The sequence below is a fragment of the Calypte anna genome, chromosome 2 (assembly GCF_003957555.1).
Source record: "Calypte anna isolate BGI_N300 chromosome 2, bCalAnn1_v1.p, whole genome shotgun sequence".
Lineage (NCBI taxonomy): Eukaryota > Metazoa > Chordata > Aves > Apodiformes > Trochilidae > Calypte > Calypte anna.
Genome location: NC_044245.1, coordinates 119,609,571 through 119,628,249, shown reverse-complemented (window position 1 = coordinate 119,628,249; position 18,679 = coordinate 119,609,571). Strand labels below are relative to the sequence as shown.

The 18,679-nt window shown below is 36.2% G+C and overlaps 1 protein-coding gene across 2 annotated transcripts in view; it reads left to right on the top strand.

The window, feature by feature from the left end:
* The window catches only part of STAU2 (staufen double-stranded RNA binding protein 2), a 160,411-nt gene that overhangs the window by 46,710 nt on the left and 95,022 nt on the right, over positions 1 to 18,679 (top strand). For both annotated transcript variants that reach the window (XM_030446074.1, XM_030446073.1), the window contains exons 6-10: positions 1,545 to 1,704; positions 5,939 to 6,046; positions 11,498 to 11,710; positions 15,141 to 15,278; positions 18,660 to 18,679. The exon at positions 18,660 to 18,679 is cut by the window's right edge and continues 112 nt beyond it. In XM_030446074.1, coding sequence (XP_030301934.1) covers positions 1,545 to 1,704; positions 5,939 to 6,046; positions 11,498 to 11,710; positions 15,141 to 15,278; positions 18,660 to 18,679 — 639 coding nt within the window. The remainder of the gene's footprint in view (positions 1 to 1,544; positions 1,705 to 5,938; positions 6,047 to 11,497; positions 11,711 to 15,140; positions 15,279 to 18,659) is intronic.

Here is an 18,679-nt window from a genome sequence, read left to right as displayed (position 1 = left end):
ATTAAACACTTTTTTGGGTTTGAAGTATACTGGTCTCTGAATTTTATTTTTTTTGCTTTAGAGTTGAAACAGATTGGTTACAGTTATTTATGAAGAGTCAGAAAGTCATCACAAAAAAATCATCATCTGTATCAACAGGTGAAAATGGAGAGAGCATGCTTTAATAAGGATCCTTGAAAGAGGAAGAAGGAAAAGTGTAGTACTTTATTGTGGCTTTGAGGGATTCTAATGTTGTTGCAATGGATCTAGCTTGTGGCCAAGCTTTTTAAATTGTGGGCTTTTTACATTGCTGTAAAATATGTGCATTTGTCATAAATGAGAAAGTATTTCTGATAGATATATATTTTTTTCCAAGGATTAAACCTCCAGTGTGTTTGAGGAGTGAGCCTTTGTTTGAGGAAGGAGCAAAGGCTGACTAGACTACAGAGTGAAGAGTATGTAGGAAATTCCCTTACATATGTAGAATATAATTAGAGAACTACTTGGAAATGTTATATATTATAATTTTAACAGTGACTAGAATTAATTATCTGTGCTGAATTGCTTTTTTCTGAGCTGGGTGGTGTGTGGAGGGGAATATGTCTTTTCTGTGGATACTGATTATGTGCGCAAGCTCTCTTATATTTTAGTTGTCAGAGTGGTGTGACAGGACCTCCCAAGCACTGAATGGGATTATATCTCTTTCTTCATTGTCTGCTAGGGAGAGACAGGTTGGGTTAGCTATTTTCATTACTGAAAACAGAGATGTGGAGTTGATGGTGTGAATAAAAATCCTGCTTGCTTTGAAGAATAATAGCTGTGCTGGTGTGCAGGAAAATCTTCAGGTTTTTCCTATATCTTTCTTTCAGTGTCTTTCAGCCATATTCAGAAAAGCAAACCCTGCTACTATATTGGGAAAGTTTTCTGTAGGAAGGAAAAAAAAAAGGCAAACAATGTGCTGGTGATTGCTGCTTTTCTTTCAGTGCCCAGAAAATATTTGACTCTTACAATGCTGGAGAAGAGCTTCTCCCTGCCCCTGTTACACTTTTGAAGATAATGTCTTCTCCTCTACAACAGTTTCAATATGTGAGCTTTAAAAAGAGACTAGATGTATGTTGTCCAGGTGTCTCACTCTCTTCCATCTTTTTGTTGTCCCCAAGAGCTGAGCTGTGTTGGCAGGTGTCAGATGAGAGACCTCACAGCCCTTCTTTCTCCATGCCATTTTCCTGTAGGACAGGAGTTGTCACCCAGGCATGGCTTTCACTGATGCTTTTGGTTCTCTGTGGGTTTCATCTTCTCAAGACTCAAACTAGGGAGAGAGCAGAGCTGGGCTGTTGGGCTGAAGTAAAGGTAGTGCTGGTTCCAGAGCCCCTCAGGTATGGGCGATGAGCTGGTTTGCACTTAGGAGCTGCTGTCAGAGTTCTTTTGGCCTTGCTGAGGAGCACTCCTGTATCTGAGTTTAAGGTCTTGCTCTCTGAGAAAAAATAACGCTCTATATTACATAACATTGATGGTTACCATTAATTAACTTGTACTGTTGTGTTCTTTTCACTGCTTCTTTCTAGGTATCACTGCCCAGTGCCTAAAATTTTCTATGTCCAGTTAACTGTTGGCAACAGTGAGTTTTTTGGTGAAGGAAAGACTCGTCAAGCTGCTAGACATAATGCTGCAATGAAGGCCCTACAAGCTCTCCAGAATGAGCCTATTCCAGAAAAAATACCTCAGGTTTGTGTTTCATAAAGCTGTTCCTAATCTTCACATTAAGATACCAAATCAAACAATGTAATTACCAGCTTTTTGGGGTTTAATTTTTAGTGATTTTTTAATATATTATTAGGCTCAGTAATGAGAGAAGTAATATTAGTGAATTGTTAGTGTTATTTCTTTATTATTGCACACATAACATGGAATTAGACTTAAATAACAAATACGTAGGCATCTTAAGGATGAGATTGTCAACAGTGATTAAGTAAAACAAAATCAAAATAAAAAATATATATTATATATGTTTTTTATATATTTCAGTATATATTCAATAGATGTAAAAGTGTAGACCATGTCCATTTAATCAGTGACCTCATGGAAAATGAGTTATTAATCTTAAGTGTATGTTGTGATCTTTTCAGTTGAAATAACTTGTCCCAAATGTACCTTACAGCCTGACAGAGCTCACTGACTGCTATGATCACCTGTCTGATGGTTTTAGGTTTTTAGCCACCTTTTTTTAAATAGCTACCTTTTGCACTGCTATGTTTCTAAGTGGTGAATATTGCCAATTACAATCAAAAAAGTTTTTAAAAATGCTTAACAGAAAAATTGTTCTCACAATAATCTTTGCGGGTTGAAGGGACAAATATAATAAAATTATCCAGTCAGATAAGCCAAAATAAATGCACAAGGAGACAATCTTTTTATTTTTGAATAATTTGTGCAGTCTTTCTGATGATGCCTGTTGAACTCCTGTGCACAGCATTACTGATAGTACTGTCAGTATCTTGTGTGGTAGTTTTGATCTGCTTTTTAAGAATTGAAATTTTTTTCTGTATTAAAAAAATCTCCATTCTTTCTGCCTCTCCCTGAATCTACATTCTACTTAGCCAAAGAGAGTTTGACTCACCCTTTTTTTTTTACTATATTATTGTTCTGGATCAGGAAATTCTCTTCCAAATAAATTACTGACATTAATATTCTATTTTAATTTTTTAAAACTGAAACACTGTTAAGAAAGAATATATAAAGGAGGAATCCCTGTTTGCTTTCTCATTGTTCAATCCCTTACTTTCTCTTTTGGTTTCCAGTCAGATGTATTGGTTGATAATGAATCCTTGCCATAAACCTGAGTGGAAACCTCAAATTATTGAAGCACATTTTTAAACCAGCATATTCTTAGTTTTTGAAAATTATGTTTAATTTCTGCTGCTGATCATGTGAAGTCCACACGGGGTTGCTGCACAGTGATGTACCCTCAACATGAGACATGATCCAGCTCAGTAAAATTCTGCTTTCTTCAGCAGAAGTGACCTGCTTTGGTCAGCCTTGGAAGAGGATTGATTCATGATTCCTCAAATATCATGCATGGATGAGAGCCAGTGCACATTAGAGTCAGTCTGGCCTCAAATTACAGGACTAGATTGAGCTTCTTCCTTCCCAAGTCGCTGCCACTGTGCTTCCAAGTTGAGCAGCGAGGGAAGCAAGGACAGACCTAGTGGTATTGGTCTAGCCCTGCATCACATCAGTAACTCAGTGGATTTCACTGGAATGGGATTCCTGGAATATAACACAGTAAATACATGGGTTTACCTTGTGGCCTTTCTAACTGTGTTTGCTTAATGCAGGTGTCTGTGTATTCTTCTTTCATTTTGAGTTACCTTTTTTTCCCCTTTTTTTAAAAAAAAACCCAAACAAAACCAGTTAAGAATAAAATCTTTTATCCATATGAAACCTCTGAAGAGGAGCATTGCCATCTCAATACTTCATTGCACAAACATGTATGAGAGTGTATGGTGGGCAGAAATGAGAAGCAATCAGCAAAGAGGGCAGGGTTACAGGTGAATGTGAGCCTGCTTTCATCAAAGAGCCTATTGTGTGTCTGCCAAAGCACCTCTGCTCTCTCATAGATGTTAGGCTAAGAAAGGCCTCACAATTAAAGTGTCAGCTGTGGAATGAGGATCAAATTTAAATCCAAAACACTTGAGACACTCCTGAGCGTATTTTATCTTCCTTAGGGAAGTCTTAAGACTAAGATTGGAAACTTCTTTTTTCTCAGTGCTAAGGCCTAAACCTTAAAAGTCTATCATCCTCCCTACTCTTCACTCATGGTTGGGCTTTCTACTGTGTTTGGTGTAAAAATACGCAAGGATTTAAATTGGCAGAAGGGACAATAGGGGATTTTCTGGACCAATGTGTTTGTATTATAAAGTCACATTTTAAGGAGTAATTTCTATTTTAGTCTCTATGTATCTTGTTAAGCTAGAGCATATCTAGAAAACCTCACCATCCTTGACTTAAATGCTTGATGACATTCCAGTGGGCTCTGTATTATTTTATGTAAATTATACCAGTGTTGTCTAGTCTTCGTTTCAAGGATAATTTGCAAGGTATTTTTTCTAACGTCACTTGACTTCATTTTCTAGCTAACTGGCATTTTCTTATCTTTGGTAAATGGAACAAACAAATATCAGAAATCTCTCTCAAATATATTGCACACTGTGCTTAAGTAATTTTTAATCTTTCTACAGAAGTCATTGTTTAGTGTCATGGTGTCTCAGTGTAAAGTTTATTTTTACTAATCAGTAGTTTGTCCTTGTGGCTTCCTATGTCAGCTTTTCAGATTATCAGTGTTCTTTATAAAACACAAACTTAAGGTTTTTTTTACAGAGCAGTAGTACCCCACTCTATTTTTGATGTCCTTTGTATCCAAAATATATTTTTTACTTTTAAATATTGTCCTTTTAACTCAGTTAAATTTATTTTTCTCAGCAAACCTAATAAATTCTTTGCCTGTCCTGTAACTAATGACCTACATTCTTGATTTTAGTGGTACTTTGCATTTTGTTATATGAAATGAGCTACAATGAACTATTGGAGTCTAAATAATTTAATTCTAACTCCCCTTGTTACCGCTTTGCACTGCAGGGGTTTTTTTCAGCAGGTTCTATAATGTTTATATATTTTTTATTTTGTATTTATCTCCAGATCAATTTTTGGGATGTAAATTGCTTTTTCAGATTCAAAATTTTGCAACTATTCAGTAAGACATTTTTTAAGAAAAAGCACCTGAAATCTGCACGCTGTAGCTTGCTTGCGGGATTTATTGTCTTGTGTTATCTGAAAGATTAGTGCTTTAAGGTTAAAGCAGATAATAGATTGATGAGTTTTATTGTTAATGTGAAGAACCTAATGCTTTTTAAATTTTATTTTGATATCTGCAATTTTGTAACTTTGCTGTTGGCTGAAGATTTACATCAGACTTTGTTATCTAAGATGGGAACTCTGCAGGAATCCACCTAATTCAGCCCAAGATTCTTTGATGTTTACCTCCACTAATAAAAAATTAGGAGCCTGGCCAAGGTTACAAGGTTGTTGAGCCATCCCAGTTTGAAACATTTAGAGCTTTGCAGTTTGAAAGTAGCTGAAAGTGAAACTTCTGAGAATCAAGGAAGATGTGGCCTGGGGGACAAACACCAAAGGGCAGTGGTTGCAGAAGGTGATAACTCTGAGTAATCCCCATGCTGGTTGTTTTCTGAGAAAAATAACTTACCTAAAGTGTAAAGCAAGACTAAATTTTAGGCAGGATAATGCTTGCATGTGTCTTTTGTTGTTTTATCTCTTAGCTTCTCTGTTTGTTATGTTCCTATGGATAAATAAATAACGTTCTGTGTTGAGCAAGCTGTTCTCTGTCACTACCTTTTCACACTGGTCATAACTCCCAGAGGGAAGTTGATGGAGGGGCCATTAACCAGCTGGACCTGCTGAGGACACCTGTAACCTGGTGACCCAGTCAAAGTGTGAGAGTGATTAACTGAATTTTTTCTGAGAGAAGTACAGTCTTCTGGACTTAGAAGGGTTAGAACCCTCCTTGCTTAGAATGGTTACCCACAGAGAGACTGAGAAACAGGCCAAAGGATCTGTTGGATCCTCGTGTTTGATACAAGAAGTGTGTATTCAGGTGATTATTATCTATGTCATTAATAAAGCTAAAATCCATGGCAGTTATTTTGCTATTTACCACTAATTTATAAATAGCGTGCATATATTTCTTTATTATGAAGCATAAGTGCATTACATGTGTCCTCACAGTCAGCAGATGTCTGTTAATGAGGTGCTGAGGTGGATGGACAAACACTGATTTACGGCATGACAGGAGAACTCAAAAGTCATTGAGAAATTGGGAAAAAAGCACATTATATCTCTTTATCTTCTAAAAAATGTAATGTGATTATGTATTCTTCATTTTCAGAATGGAGAAACAGGAAAAGAATCGGAAGATGATAAAGATGCAAACAAGTCTGAGATCAGTGTAGTGTTTGAAATCGCTTTGAAGCGCAATATACCTGTCAGTTTTGAGGTACGTGTTACATACTTATTTGTTTGCTAAATTGTATTAGAATGTGCCACACAGTTAAAATTATCAATACATTATGAATATGACATTTAAATGAATGCAAATTATAAATTAAAGAATTGTAGTGTATCAGAGTTTAAGACATTTGAGTTTTTACTATTAAATTACATGCTTTTTCAGAAGAGTTAGAGACCTAATATTTGGTTGCAAACAAGAGGATGGCAGAAAGGCAGTTCAGCACTGTGGGTTTATAATCAATGTGATTTTGAATAATCCTCAAGACAGTCAGCCAAATCTTGGCTTAAACTGTGGGCATTCATATACTACAAAAGGCACTTTGCCTTCCATGTGGTGTTTTTAGAAAGTTATTGGTATCCTAACTTCCACATTGTTTGACTCCTTATCTATCTCAATTTATGCCTTTTTTTTTTCTTTTTTTTTTTTCTTTTTTACTTTGTATGGATTTGTGAACCTGCTGCTGACACCTTTGTTTGCCATAACTAATAAAATAAAGAATAGTTGGAAGAGCTCCAATTCTATCAGTGAACTAACTATGGGAGAATGAGAGATAGCAAGAGGAAAAATTTTCTGATGATAAAGTCAGTTGTAAAAAGCTAATGTGGTAGGAACTACCAGACTTTCAAACTGGGGTTTCTTCACCCCTTTTTTTTTAACATACAGAAAATGTATGTTAAAGTTAAGTAGAATCTCAGGGATAAAACTGCAGTGTCTGGGGGTGTTTCTGTATCAGTCTTTAGGTATGTGGAAAGAACATTGCTCTTCTTATAGAATCAGACATAATGGAAACACATGCCCAAAAGGGAAGCCTATAATTAACATTCTGGTTTTCACACATGATTTTCTACCTTAAGGATTTAAAAGTATTTGGAAAAGCTCCATACAAATGGATGCCTAAAAATGCAAGGAGATGAAAAGTCACAGGTCACAGAATAACTTGAAGGTTTAAAAGAAAGGAGGAATAGTGCTTCAAATGTCTTCTGAACCTCATTTCTATATTTCAGCTTATTTAAGGTAGAACATTTGCTAAGGGGAGAATGAAGGCAGAGATACTCAGTACAGGAAAAATCTAATGTGTGACTTGCCAAAGAATGTTAACAACAATGAAAAAAAGACAGTTTCTTGCTCTCCTGACAGGTTTTGTGTTATTTCCTTCCTTTAAGTATAAGTGACATTCTTAAACAGAGTTTTGATTGAACTTGGTACTGGCTTATATTTCAATTAAACTGCTAAGCAATTATGGGTAATCCTCACAATCTGACGTTTCTAATAGGATTTTATTTACAAATGGTTTTGTGTTATTACAGGCAGTCATCAAAGCTTTCTCTAGCTTTTTCTTGTGTGTGATAGCTATAAAATGATCTGCCTTTTCTTCAGCTGACGAATCTTTAGCCGATGTTCCAACAGTGCTGTGTTGTGCAACTAAGCTATGGTCATAAAGATACATAAAGTTCCGTGTAAACATGTCCTCAGAATTGCAAAAGGGGTGGAAAATAGGGACAGCCTTTTTCATGTAATATGGCTAGTTTTAATGGCTAGGAACTTTAGGACTGGTTTTAAGGAAATCTATTAAATGGTTATCTAAAATAAAAACCTTTAGTTCTAACAAAGATCCAGCTTTACTCCAGATTTCTCACTGATGCATCCCTAGCTAGCCTTTATTCATGAAATTTTAAGTTAGACTCTTAATGAACAATTTTTAAAGAGGGTTGCAGAACTGATTGCTGTATGAATTGGTAAAATAACTGTGAAATGGTCATTTTGTTGCCTATTCCCTTCTTGACAGTAAGCTAAAATTTTGGTTTTTTCCAGTTCTCTTGCAACATACGTTTTGTTGATGGTTTTTTTTATTCCCAACTAGTCAGTAAGGGGTTGGGTGAGCCTAGAGAACATGAGGTCAACAGCTTCAGATATTAGAAGACATTGGGATGCTTCATAGTGTAATTTTATTTCCACTATTTTTCTTTGGATTGGCGTATTCTTTGTACGCAGCAAATGCAATAAAGTATTTTTGTCATTCTCAGTATCAGGAGTGAGAGCATAGAGTACATGAGCAGTCAGATTTTCTGCTCTTCCATCCCCTTCCAGTGCTATGCTGGGAAAAAGCAGAGCAGTTTCTTGTGACCACAGCACAGTAAGGCAGAGATTCTGTGTTTTGAACCAGGAACAGATCCAGTTGCTGACTCTGGGAGACTGAGCAAGTTCTCAACAGAAAGTTCTGCACCCATCTGACTCCTGCTCTCCTGGGGATTAATGCTGTCAGATTGGATGACTGACACTGATGACTGACTGAGTAGTTCTCATTTGGGTTTTGTTTGATGTTCACCCTCCCTCACTCCAGTTTTAATGAAAAGTCCAGACTTTTTTTTTTTTAAAGACATATTATTTTTAAACTTTAAATCTGGTATGTCTGCCTGCACAAGCACGTGGGAATATATCAGTATTTTAAAACTTCTAAATCATCACGAATGTGTTTGTTGATCTGTTTGTTGTCTCCTCTGTTATTTTTTTTAATGTCCATTTAATCTTGCCCTAATTTTTGCATACTTCTACCTGGAGTCTTGTTAATGACAGAAGCAGCATTGGTCTTTCGTTGTTATTGTACTGCTGTTTTTCATTTGTCAGCATGATTCATTAAAGTGAGCCAAATTCACTCTTGATGTAACTTGACCTTAGATGTGTTTTGGCCCCATGTGTTTTCTCTTGCTGGAGTTATTCTTTAAATCAGTGGAACAGAAAAAGAAAAGTGTATTGAACTGTCACCTTTAATCAAATTCTCAGCTTTAAATTAGCCATGATTTGGTCCACGGGTCGTATCTTTCAACTGAGGAAATAGTCTAATGTACTAATGTATAGAGTGTTCTTGGATAGCAAAAGCTGGATTTCTTTATAGTGTTTTCTGTCCCTGAGCTTACAGAACAACTGTTTGAAATCACATGGAGTAAAAAGATCTAAAATCTGGGGTTAACCAAAAATGTTGTTAGGTAAATATTTTTTTACTAAATTACCAAATTTGGATGTTTATCTTGATCTGGATCCCGCCTGAATCCTATGGGGTTCATTCCATTGACAACACAGACTTTTTTCCATTTATGTACTCAAAAAAACCCCAGTCTTGAATATTTTCCAGCCAATTATTTACCTTGTGACACATACTTAAAAGTTTAAAAGATGAAAAGCACAGCAGACTAGATTAGTTTTATATTAAGAAATACATTTTCATATATATGAAAATATAGCCTGTTTTTGTATTAACATTCTTTTATATATATATATATATAGATATATTTGCTTGCATTTATATAGATGAAAAAATGTACATAAAACTAATATTTTAGGAACTCTGCAATTATATTTCTTAGGCGAGTTATTTTGTCCTTTTTCATCTGGTCAGTATAGACATTCTTGTGTATTTTATTAATACAATATATTGCATGTAAGTAGAAACACCTATATAATGGTATTAGTAAGACCACATAAAGATTAAAGATCTTAGTAAGGTTAATTTAGCCATGTTTTATAGCCAATGTGTTGTAATATTTGGATAGCCATGGTCAGGAATGGATTAAGATACAGCCTTGAAAAAGTGGGAGACACTGCAGTGTTATGAAGGTGTTCAGCACCAACACAAAGCCCGACTGTGCCTGAGAGAGGGAGATCCTGGCTCTGGGCTCATCCCAGTTCTGGGATGCAGGATGCAGGCAGGTGCAGCTGCCCATGGGTCTATGCTTCAAAAACACCACTGCTGTCTCACACAGTGAAGCACTAGTGGGCAACATGTAAGTGAGGTCATCTTGAGAACACCTCTGAAATTATTACCTGGAATCTTAAGAGTGAGAACACTCCTGGACCACAAAAAAATAAAAATAAAACAGCAACCCTGTGCTGGCACAGATGCCATATTATTCTGGGAAAATGCGGACAAAGTTGTCTGTTAATTTTCATTTTGTGTCTTTTTATTGATATATGCTGTGCTAATTGTATTTACTGGGTGAAGTTGCCACAAAAGAGAGCTTAAAAAAGAAATACAAGCCTAAGGAGACCTCATTACAGTGTAACAGCGAAACTAAATAATGCAAGGGACATGACCTTGATAAAAAGAACTTTAATACAAAACATGTTGTAATAATATTAAGGTTGAAGGTTCCAGCCCATTAAAAATATAGTTATTACACCAAGAAGGCCCTGGCACTTAGACCTCAATTCCCTTGCACTCAGGCATTACAGTTCCTCAGCAAATGGTTTAGTGTAATTGCACCTACTAAAAAAATATGTATTTATATTGATTTTGAAGATAATACAAAGAGGTGCCTGTCAGATACTCTAATGTCTCCTTATACACATTGCATATACAAAGATTAAATTAGGGAGCTGCTTCCTCCCATCAAACAAAATCACTGAATCTTTTCCCAAAGGAAGTCTCTTAATTCCTGGTAGACACTGTCCAGACCAGTAAATGGGGCATACATGAAGAGATGGCTGTCTTAGTACTTTTTTGTGCTGTGGGTTTGTTGCTGAATGCATCCTAACAGTATGGCTTCCTAAAAGGAGGCTTGTGTGTATGGGAAAAAGAAGGGAGAAAAAGCTAAAGGAAGGCACAATTTTCAGAACTTTGGGGTTTTGTTGGTTTGTGTTATTGTTATCTTTAATAGTGGGAAGTTATTTCCAATGGGTTTTCTCATTATCATCCTGAATAAGTTTGGAAGGGAATGAATAAATGGAAATTTTTAAGTCATTGGCTTTTGTATGAGTTATGGTGGCTCTTGGTAATTCCTTCTTGTACTACTGGAAGGGACAGCTGAGAGCTGTGGAGGGAAGACTGTGGCAGCCTTTTAAATGTACAGGATATTGCTCTGAGCTGGGTACTCTTGGCAAGGTAAGGGTTGAAAGCAGGCATGCTGCCTGCAGCTAGGGCAGCATTAAAATATAGACCTCTCAGGCTGAAGTTTGGGACAGTGTGTGAGCATGCTATGTTCAAATGATAACAGAAAAAAAATACAAATGGGCTGAAGTGATGGTATATAAACACAACTTTATATACGTCGTATGGAGAAAAATAGCCAAAGTCTGGTAGACCTTCATGAATTGAAATTATTTAGTATGTGAATGACTTTGCAAGGACAAAAAGGACAGCCTTGATTTAAATATGCATTATTATTGCATATTGCTTTAGGGTTGTATAAGTATTTCTGAAAAATCTAGGTCTTCTCCATTCTCTGTGAAATGCTGACTATGATGGTTACTTTTTCTTTATCTATCCAGGCTTAACTTTTTGTCCTCAGGCCTAGCACTGACATTAATACTTGTCCAGATTGTATGAAAACTCATCTTCAATTAGCAGGAAAGCTGCATTAATAGTAAGCACATTGAAGAAACATGAACACTGAGCTTTATTCTAATAGTGTGATTTGACTTAATGTTATTTTTGCTTAAAAGGTGATTAAAGAAAGTGGACCCCCTCACATGAAAAGCTTTGTTACACGAGTTACAGTAGGGGAATTTACTGCAGAAGGAGAAGGCAACAGTAAGAAACTTTCAAAGAAACGTGCTGCAATGGCTGTCCTACAAGAACTTAAGAAACTTCCTCCTCTTCCTGTGATTGAAAAGCCAAAACTTTACTTTAAAAAACGTCCAAAAACAATATTGAAGGTATGTGTCTGCCTTTGACAGAATTAAGCATGTTTGCTCAGAAAGTAACAGAGGTACTCAGATTTTAAATAAAAGGTTCTTTGTAAATTTCTGCTGATTCTGTTACTTTTTTTGCTTGTCTGAATATGCTGGTAGTTTTTTAAACTATGAGAATGCTTTGAAACTCTCAAATATAATGGCTTGTAAGGTGCTAGGCTTAAGAACCATGCTTGTGGCACTGTAGTCTTCAGGAGTTTGATTCAAGTCTAGTGGAGGATCAAACCTTCCAAACAGCTGTGTACAACTATATGGATTTTTAGCTTCATCTCTCCTAAAAGGGCCCTACCAGAAGATATATAGTGCTTTTCTCCCTAGTTGTTCCCCCCTGCCCAGTTTGAAGAGGGAGAGAGAGATATGAAATAGCAAATATATGGGAAATGGTGCAGAGTCCAACTAGAGCTGGGGCACACTTTGGGAGTTCTGTGGCTTCTGATTTTTGATAGATTTGAAAGGTTACTAAGAGTATGTTGACATCTGAGCCTAGTGTGCCACTTGTCAAGCACCAAAGGACAATATTTTTTTTTTGTTTCATGTTCCTGTGTTTGATAATGCTCTTTAGCTTTCAAAAATAGATAGAAAATTGACTGGAGAGCAGCTCGTGGCAGAATTACAGACTTTGATCCATCCCTCCATTAAAACATGCCCTGTCTCATGCTGCACTGGTGGGGTGTCCTTTAGATACTCTCAGTTCTTGTGATCTCCAGCTTCCTAAATGATGCTTTTATTCTTATTGGCAGTAGATTTATTGCAGCTTCTACAATCCAGTCAGTCTGTGGCAACTAACTCTGGTTTGTCTACTCATCCTAAATTCATACAAAACCAAAGGGTCATCTGAAGTGAGTAGTGTTCCCAATAATGTAACAAAACAGCCATATTGTGTCCATATATTTATGAAGCATCACTGTCTAATCTCAGCACTTAACAACTAATCAGATTAATGTCATCAGTGCAGAAGATGAAATGTTGGAAGTGACCAAAATCTGCTACGTTTCATTTTATTTTGGGAAGTATTATTTTTTGAGGAAGTAGTTAAACTTCTTAGTATGTCTTTTCCTAGTGCCTGCCATTTTAATAGTAATTTAAGTGTATGTAATGTGCATTAGTAGCCTTTCATACTAATTTTAGGTTGTTGTATGTAACATTGGAGGGTTTTTCACTTTCTTTTTGGTGTCACTTTTGCCCCATACTGTGTGGATCAGGAACCTTGAGACTAGAATTGCAGGAAAAGGCAGAAAACCTTAATGTCCAAACCTCCTGCTTCAAAATATAGATTTAAGACATAAATTTAATCTCTTTTTGTATATTTGCCTCTTGTTAGTTTAAGAAAAAACAAAACATTTCAATTCTTCTGAATAATGTTATGTCCACAGATTTCATTATATTATCTGGACAGCATTGTAGAAATATAGCTTGAACTTATTCTTCATTGAGTGTTATATTGATAGATTGTAAAACTAAGTAAATCAATACTTACTTTACTGGAAGTATTGATCATTAGAAATCTGTATACTCAGTAAACTGAGTGCAGAGGGTTCTGCAGGAGCAACCAAGAGAAAAGCCATCTAGAATAAGCAAATACTTTGGACAGTGCAAAACTGGGTTTGGAAAATGTACAAAAGATTTTCTCCATCATCCTCTATTTTTGCCTTCAAGACAGAATGAGTGATTTAAAAAAAAAAACAAACTAGGTTAATTCTATGCCCAGCTCCTACTAAATTTCAGGGGATCTTAATTCTCAAAATCTATTATTTAGCACTAGCATTAATGCAGCTTTAAAGCTGAAGATCTGAAAAGGCTGTTTGCTCTGGCTTTCTCATTTTCAAAAGTTTTTCTCAAGAAAGATGCTAAGGGTAATGTAAAAATCTCTTATATTACCATATACCATTAATCATTATGATCTTAAATTGAATTATGCAAAGTTGGACTTGTCAGAAGGAGACATTAATAGTCAAAATTACCTAGATCTGTAGAAGGTTTTAATTATTTTAATATCCACACTTCTGAAATGCTTTCATTGTGCCCATTTTTTTTTTTTAATTTAACCTGCACATGATTTGAGCATCAAAAAAAGTGACAATAACTTTTTATATTTGTCTATGTATTTATGAGGCTGTATCTTATGTGCTGCACTTAGCCTGCTCTGCATTTTGTCTCTGCCTGGCTTCTTGCCCACACAGCTGCCCTTGTGCATGACATTGTCTTAATTCTTTCACCTACATCTTCTCTAACATCCTCAGCAGTTACAGTATGCATGCTATGCTGCACAGCTTTCCTAATACAATATCCCTCTCTGGTCTTTGCCTTCTGCTGGTCATCTCTTTAGGTTCTGGAGCACTTGTTCTTATTTAAGAAGCTCAAATAAGCATGACCGCTGATCTTATTCTGCAAATGAAAAGGAAATAGATCAGTAATGTAAAAACAATTCTACATTCAAAGGCTGTTTGCAATTACAACTTCATTCTTCGTGTAATGGTATATAAATCATTTAAATATTAATTCAGATAATTTGGGTCGGGTCTTAATTTCTTAAGATCTACAAACAAATGTTTTAATAGCTATTTGCTCTGAGAGATTGTTTGCCATGTGAGTAATAACATCTTAAAAGGATTTCAAAACTAGATGTAAGGACTGCAGTTTTTCACTTGTCTGTGAAGCCTTGGACAGACCTCAGTCCTTTTGTTTCCCCCCATCATCTCAATTCCCTCACCAGCCATTCGCTTCAGTATGTTACTGTGAGGTTGATTGTCTGTTGAGTGTTTGAAGTACTTTCTGGGTGGCAACGTTTCTTGCCATTGGAGATGCTCTTCTCTAGCTTCACTGTGTTTTGAAGATGAATCATTATGGCACACAAGGAGAGAAAACCTTCTACACCTCTGGTTGCATTGCAGGGTGTAAGGCAGGAGTGTGGATAAGGAAGGCTAAGGGATGAAGCTTCCTTTTTATATGGCAAATAATTTTATTCCCCATGAAAATCCCATTTTATCTTAGTGTGCTGCAAGTTGCAGCACTATAGCAACCTATTTTAAGGGATTAGGGGGAGGGCTCATAGAAATAGGGCAAGAATGTATAATTGACTGATGAATCTGCCAATTTTCATCCATCCCTGTAGGACCTCCATAGATAGATGAGGGTATTAGTAGCTTACAGATGCCAGGTAAGCACACTGCCTGCACAAGTGGCACACAATAGGTGCATATTTTTTGCCACGGTTGTGAGCCTGAGAATTCTTTTCTTCTGTCTCCTAATCAGAAGATGGAAGAAATTTACTTCTTGTTCTCTCAAAGGGAGTATTAAAGAAGAGGTAACCCTCGTAAATCATTTGTTGAAGCAGCATAATAATAGTATGGATATATGATGAAAGAATGGTTGTTTTCTTTTAAACCTGTTTTAGACTGGACCAGAATATGGTCAAGGAATGAATCCCATCAGTCGCCTGGCTCAGATCCAACAGGCCAAAAAGGAGAAGGAGCCAGAGTATGTTCTTCTTTCAGAGAGAGGAATGCCTCGCCGTCGAGAGTTTGTTATGCAGGTATCATCTGCTGTCAAATTAGAGATAATGCCCTCACTGTGTTATGTTCAAACTCCAGCAAAATGGTGGCATAATATGAAGTGCATCCCTCTGTGTTTAGCTCTTTGCTTTACTGCCAGTTATGCAAAGGCTGAAATACAATATCAAAGCCTGTTTGAACTTCCTTCTTTCTCTTGGTAAAGAAAATGGAAAGAGATGTTTTTCGTGTAGTAGTTCTGCATTTTTGGTATTCACATTTTCATTTCACTTGACTGTTTCTGTCTTAACCCTGATGATTCATGGTTTATTTGATTATATTCTGTTTGATTATTATATTTGGTTATTTCAGGCATTGGAATGGCCTGCCCAGCACAGTGGTGGAGTCACCATCCCATCACCATTTAAAAGGCCTTTGGATCTGATCCTTAGTCCTGGTCCTGGATGTAGTTTAGTAGTTAGATTATGGTGTTGGTCAAAGCTTGGGCTGGTGATCTTGGAGGTCTCTTCCAACCTAAATGTTCTGTGATTCTGTGATACTTGTCCTTTTGAAAATTTATTTTTGCTGTTGTTGATCAGAGGATTGCAATATGAAAAAGTAATCTGAAATAATGGATAAGAATATCTCCATACTGCCAAGAATCTTAGTTTTAAAAAACAGTGTTTTCAGTTTCTTTGTGGCTTTGTTCATACCTGAAATACCACAGAACAATCCTTCCATCATGTGTTTTAGCCTGTATAGTTAAAGGCTCTGGACCTAATAGAGAAATAGTAGATCATTAATGCTTTTTAAAATTTTTAAATTTAAACCACTCACAAATATTTGATATAACCCTGATATTTTCTTAGATAGTACAACAGCAGGTTCAAGAAGACTAGGAACAGGATGGAATTCTGTTCCATTGCATTTTCACTCTGGGATAATTTTGTGCCAGGACAATTCAGAGCAGTATACCTGAACTTGTCACTTCTGATCACAAGCAGAATTTATGATGTGCCAGAACCACCTTCTCCAGAAAATTAGTTATGTTTTCACTAACATCTTTAAGTCCTTCCTTCCTGTCAGTCAAGCTAGGCTAGCAATCTTCATTTCCTTGGACCTCTGTGGTCTTTCTTGATGACTTATTTTTGTCTCTGAAACAAAAGCAGACATTGGATTCCTGTTGTTGCAGACTGTGATTTATGAGCATAAATGTGGATTTCCAACTTACTCTACTTGAAAATATTTGAAAAAGAGTAATCCTGTCATAGACCATAGTTTTTCCCTTGCTCAGCCCCCCTCTAGGAATTGTCCACAGTTAGAGATGGCTATGTAAGGCATCAGAAGAGAACTCTGTAACACAGTCCAGTATTAGAAAGACAGGCTGAGAATTTGTGATTGGAGGAGTCTCAATAATGGTCTAAACTTTGGTTTGAATAAAAAAAATAAAAATCTTAAAAGCAGAAGGTTCCGTTGTCTAGAAAGACCTGTGAAAGGAAAGAAATTCTATAGGTAGTTGCTTTATTACATATACTCTTGAAAACCATAGCCCCATTTTTACCCTTTTGTGGTATTTTCACACTAAAGTCAGACTGCTGTTTCTCCTGCCTTCAGGAAGTCTCAGTGGATTCGTTATGACATGCAAAAAGCCTTATCAGAATAAAAAGCCTTTGTATAAACTACTTAAACAATGTTTTCATTTAATTTAATTGAATGTGGAAGTAAAATATCCAGAGATAATATGTTCATTTTTATATGTCACACAAAGAGCAAGTTTAGATGTGATGAAATGGATCCAATTACTTGTCCTGACCACTAGATAAACAGAAGAAAACTTCTGATGACATTAGTTGGTGTTCTGTTCCCAAAGTTAATTTCAGAAAGCCTCTTTCTCTTTGTAGTCAGACCTTTAATCCTTGATAGAGGTTATAATAATAGCTAAACCAGTTTTACAGGTCTGAGAAATAGCAGCACATTGATTTATTGTGAGCTATACTATAAATTACCATTTTGTCTTGTCCCATTAAAGCCCCTCAATTTTATTGCATATAAACTTGTAGCAGATTGGATATTTTCTATATGTGGTTTCCAAACTGCATAGAAGATAAGATTTTTTTCAAAATTATTGATTTTTCTGTCTTAGGTAGCCAGATCTTTTAATTTACTTATATATATATATATATATATATATATATATATATACTTCGAAGGGATATTGATGATATTTATTATTTACAACCTCTTCATTGTATGTAGAGTTAATAGGTATTTGAGTAAAGAAGAATTAAAACTTTTTGGAGTATTTTTGCATTGTAACTTGAGGAAAATGAATAAATATTGAATAGCAAATTACTAAGTAACATTTAGTATTTATTTAAAATTGTATATGTTTTTACAAATTTTTTAAAGCTCCTTCTGGACTGTTCCAGTTTTTTGACCTGTAAGATTTCCCTTGTTCAAATCACTTGGCTATTTTTTTGTTTTGTTTTGTTTACTTTTTTAAACACACTCTTGAAATCACGTGCTATTTTAAGAGAAATGTTAGTGAATAAAATGGCTTAATGGACAGAATAAAATACAGCAGTCAAAGGGTGATAAGTCCTGCATTAGTGAATAGCAATGACAGTGCTAATATCACAAACCAAACACCTACAACTTCAAGTATAGTACCAAACCCAAGGAATAAGTTAGATTAGAGCCTCAGACTTTGTGAATATCCATTTCCTCTAATTTGTGTTTATTTGAGGCTTTAATTGCTCCTAGTTTTATGAAAGGCATCTAGGTTGTCAGAAACCATTTGTGCAGTACAGAGACCACAGGGCCATCGAGGAGCCTTCTTTTCAACGATTATTTTGACAAAAGCTGGTCAGGTGTAGGTGTGGAAAAGAAAGCAACCCCAGCCCCCACGTTCCTTGCAGTGCCACAGAGGGGGAGGAATGGGAACATGGTTTTCATCTTTCTTTAGAAACCACTCTTGTTTAAATCTCCAGGTCAATGTTTCTGCCTCTGTTGTTCTGGATCCTGTCCTGGTGATGCTGGGAAGCTTCTGCAGGCAACACTCCTACAAGGACAAGGAAGTCCAGATCCTGTAGCAATTCCCACATAAAGAAAGAGGGGGGAGCAAGAGTGACTTCAACAGGGAGAATGGTGTTGGCACAGAGGCTGGTGGAAGGGAGAGAGAGCTGTGTGTGCAGTGAGATAGAAAAAAAGCTCTTTGGTTTGAGTCTGGGGACCTTCTGAAAAATCTAAGCAAGCTCCTCTGGGTGAAGCAGTGTTGTAGTCCCCTTCTGCTCTATTCTTACTTTTCCAAGATTGCATCTTCATCAAAAGAGCTGGTGGTTGTTGGTGGGCCAGCTAGATTATTACGTGGTGATATTAAGGAGTCTTGCTTTTATCATGGTTATGATCGATATTTTCTTTTTAAGGTAAAAATAGGCAGTGAGAT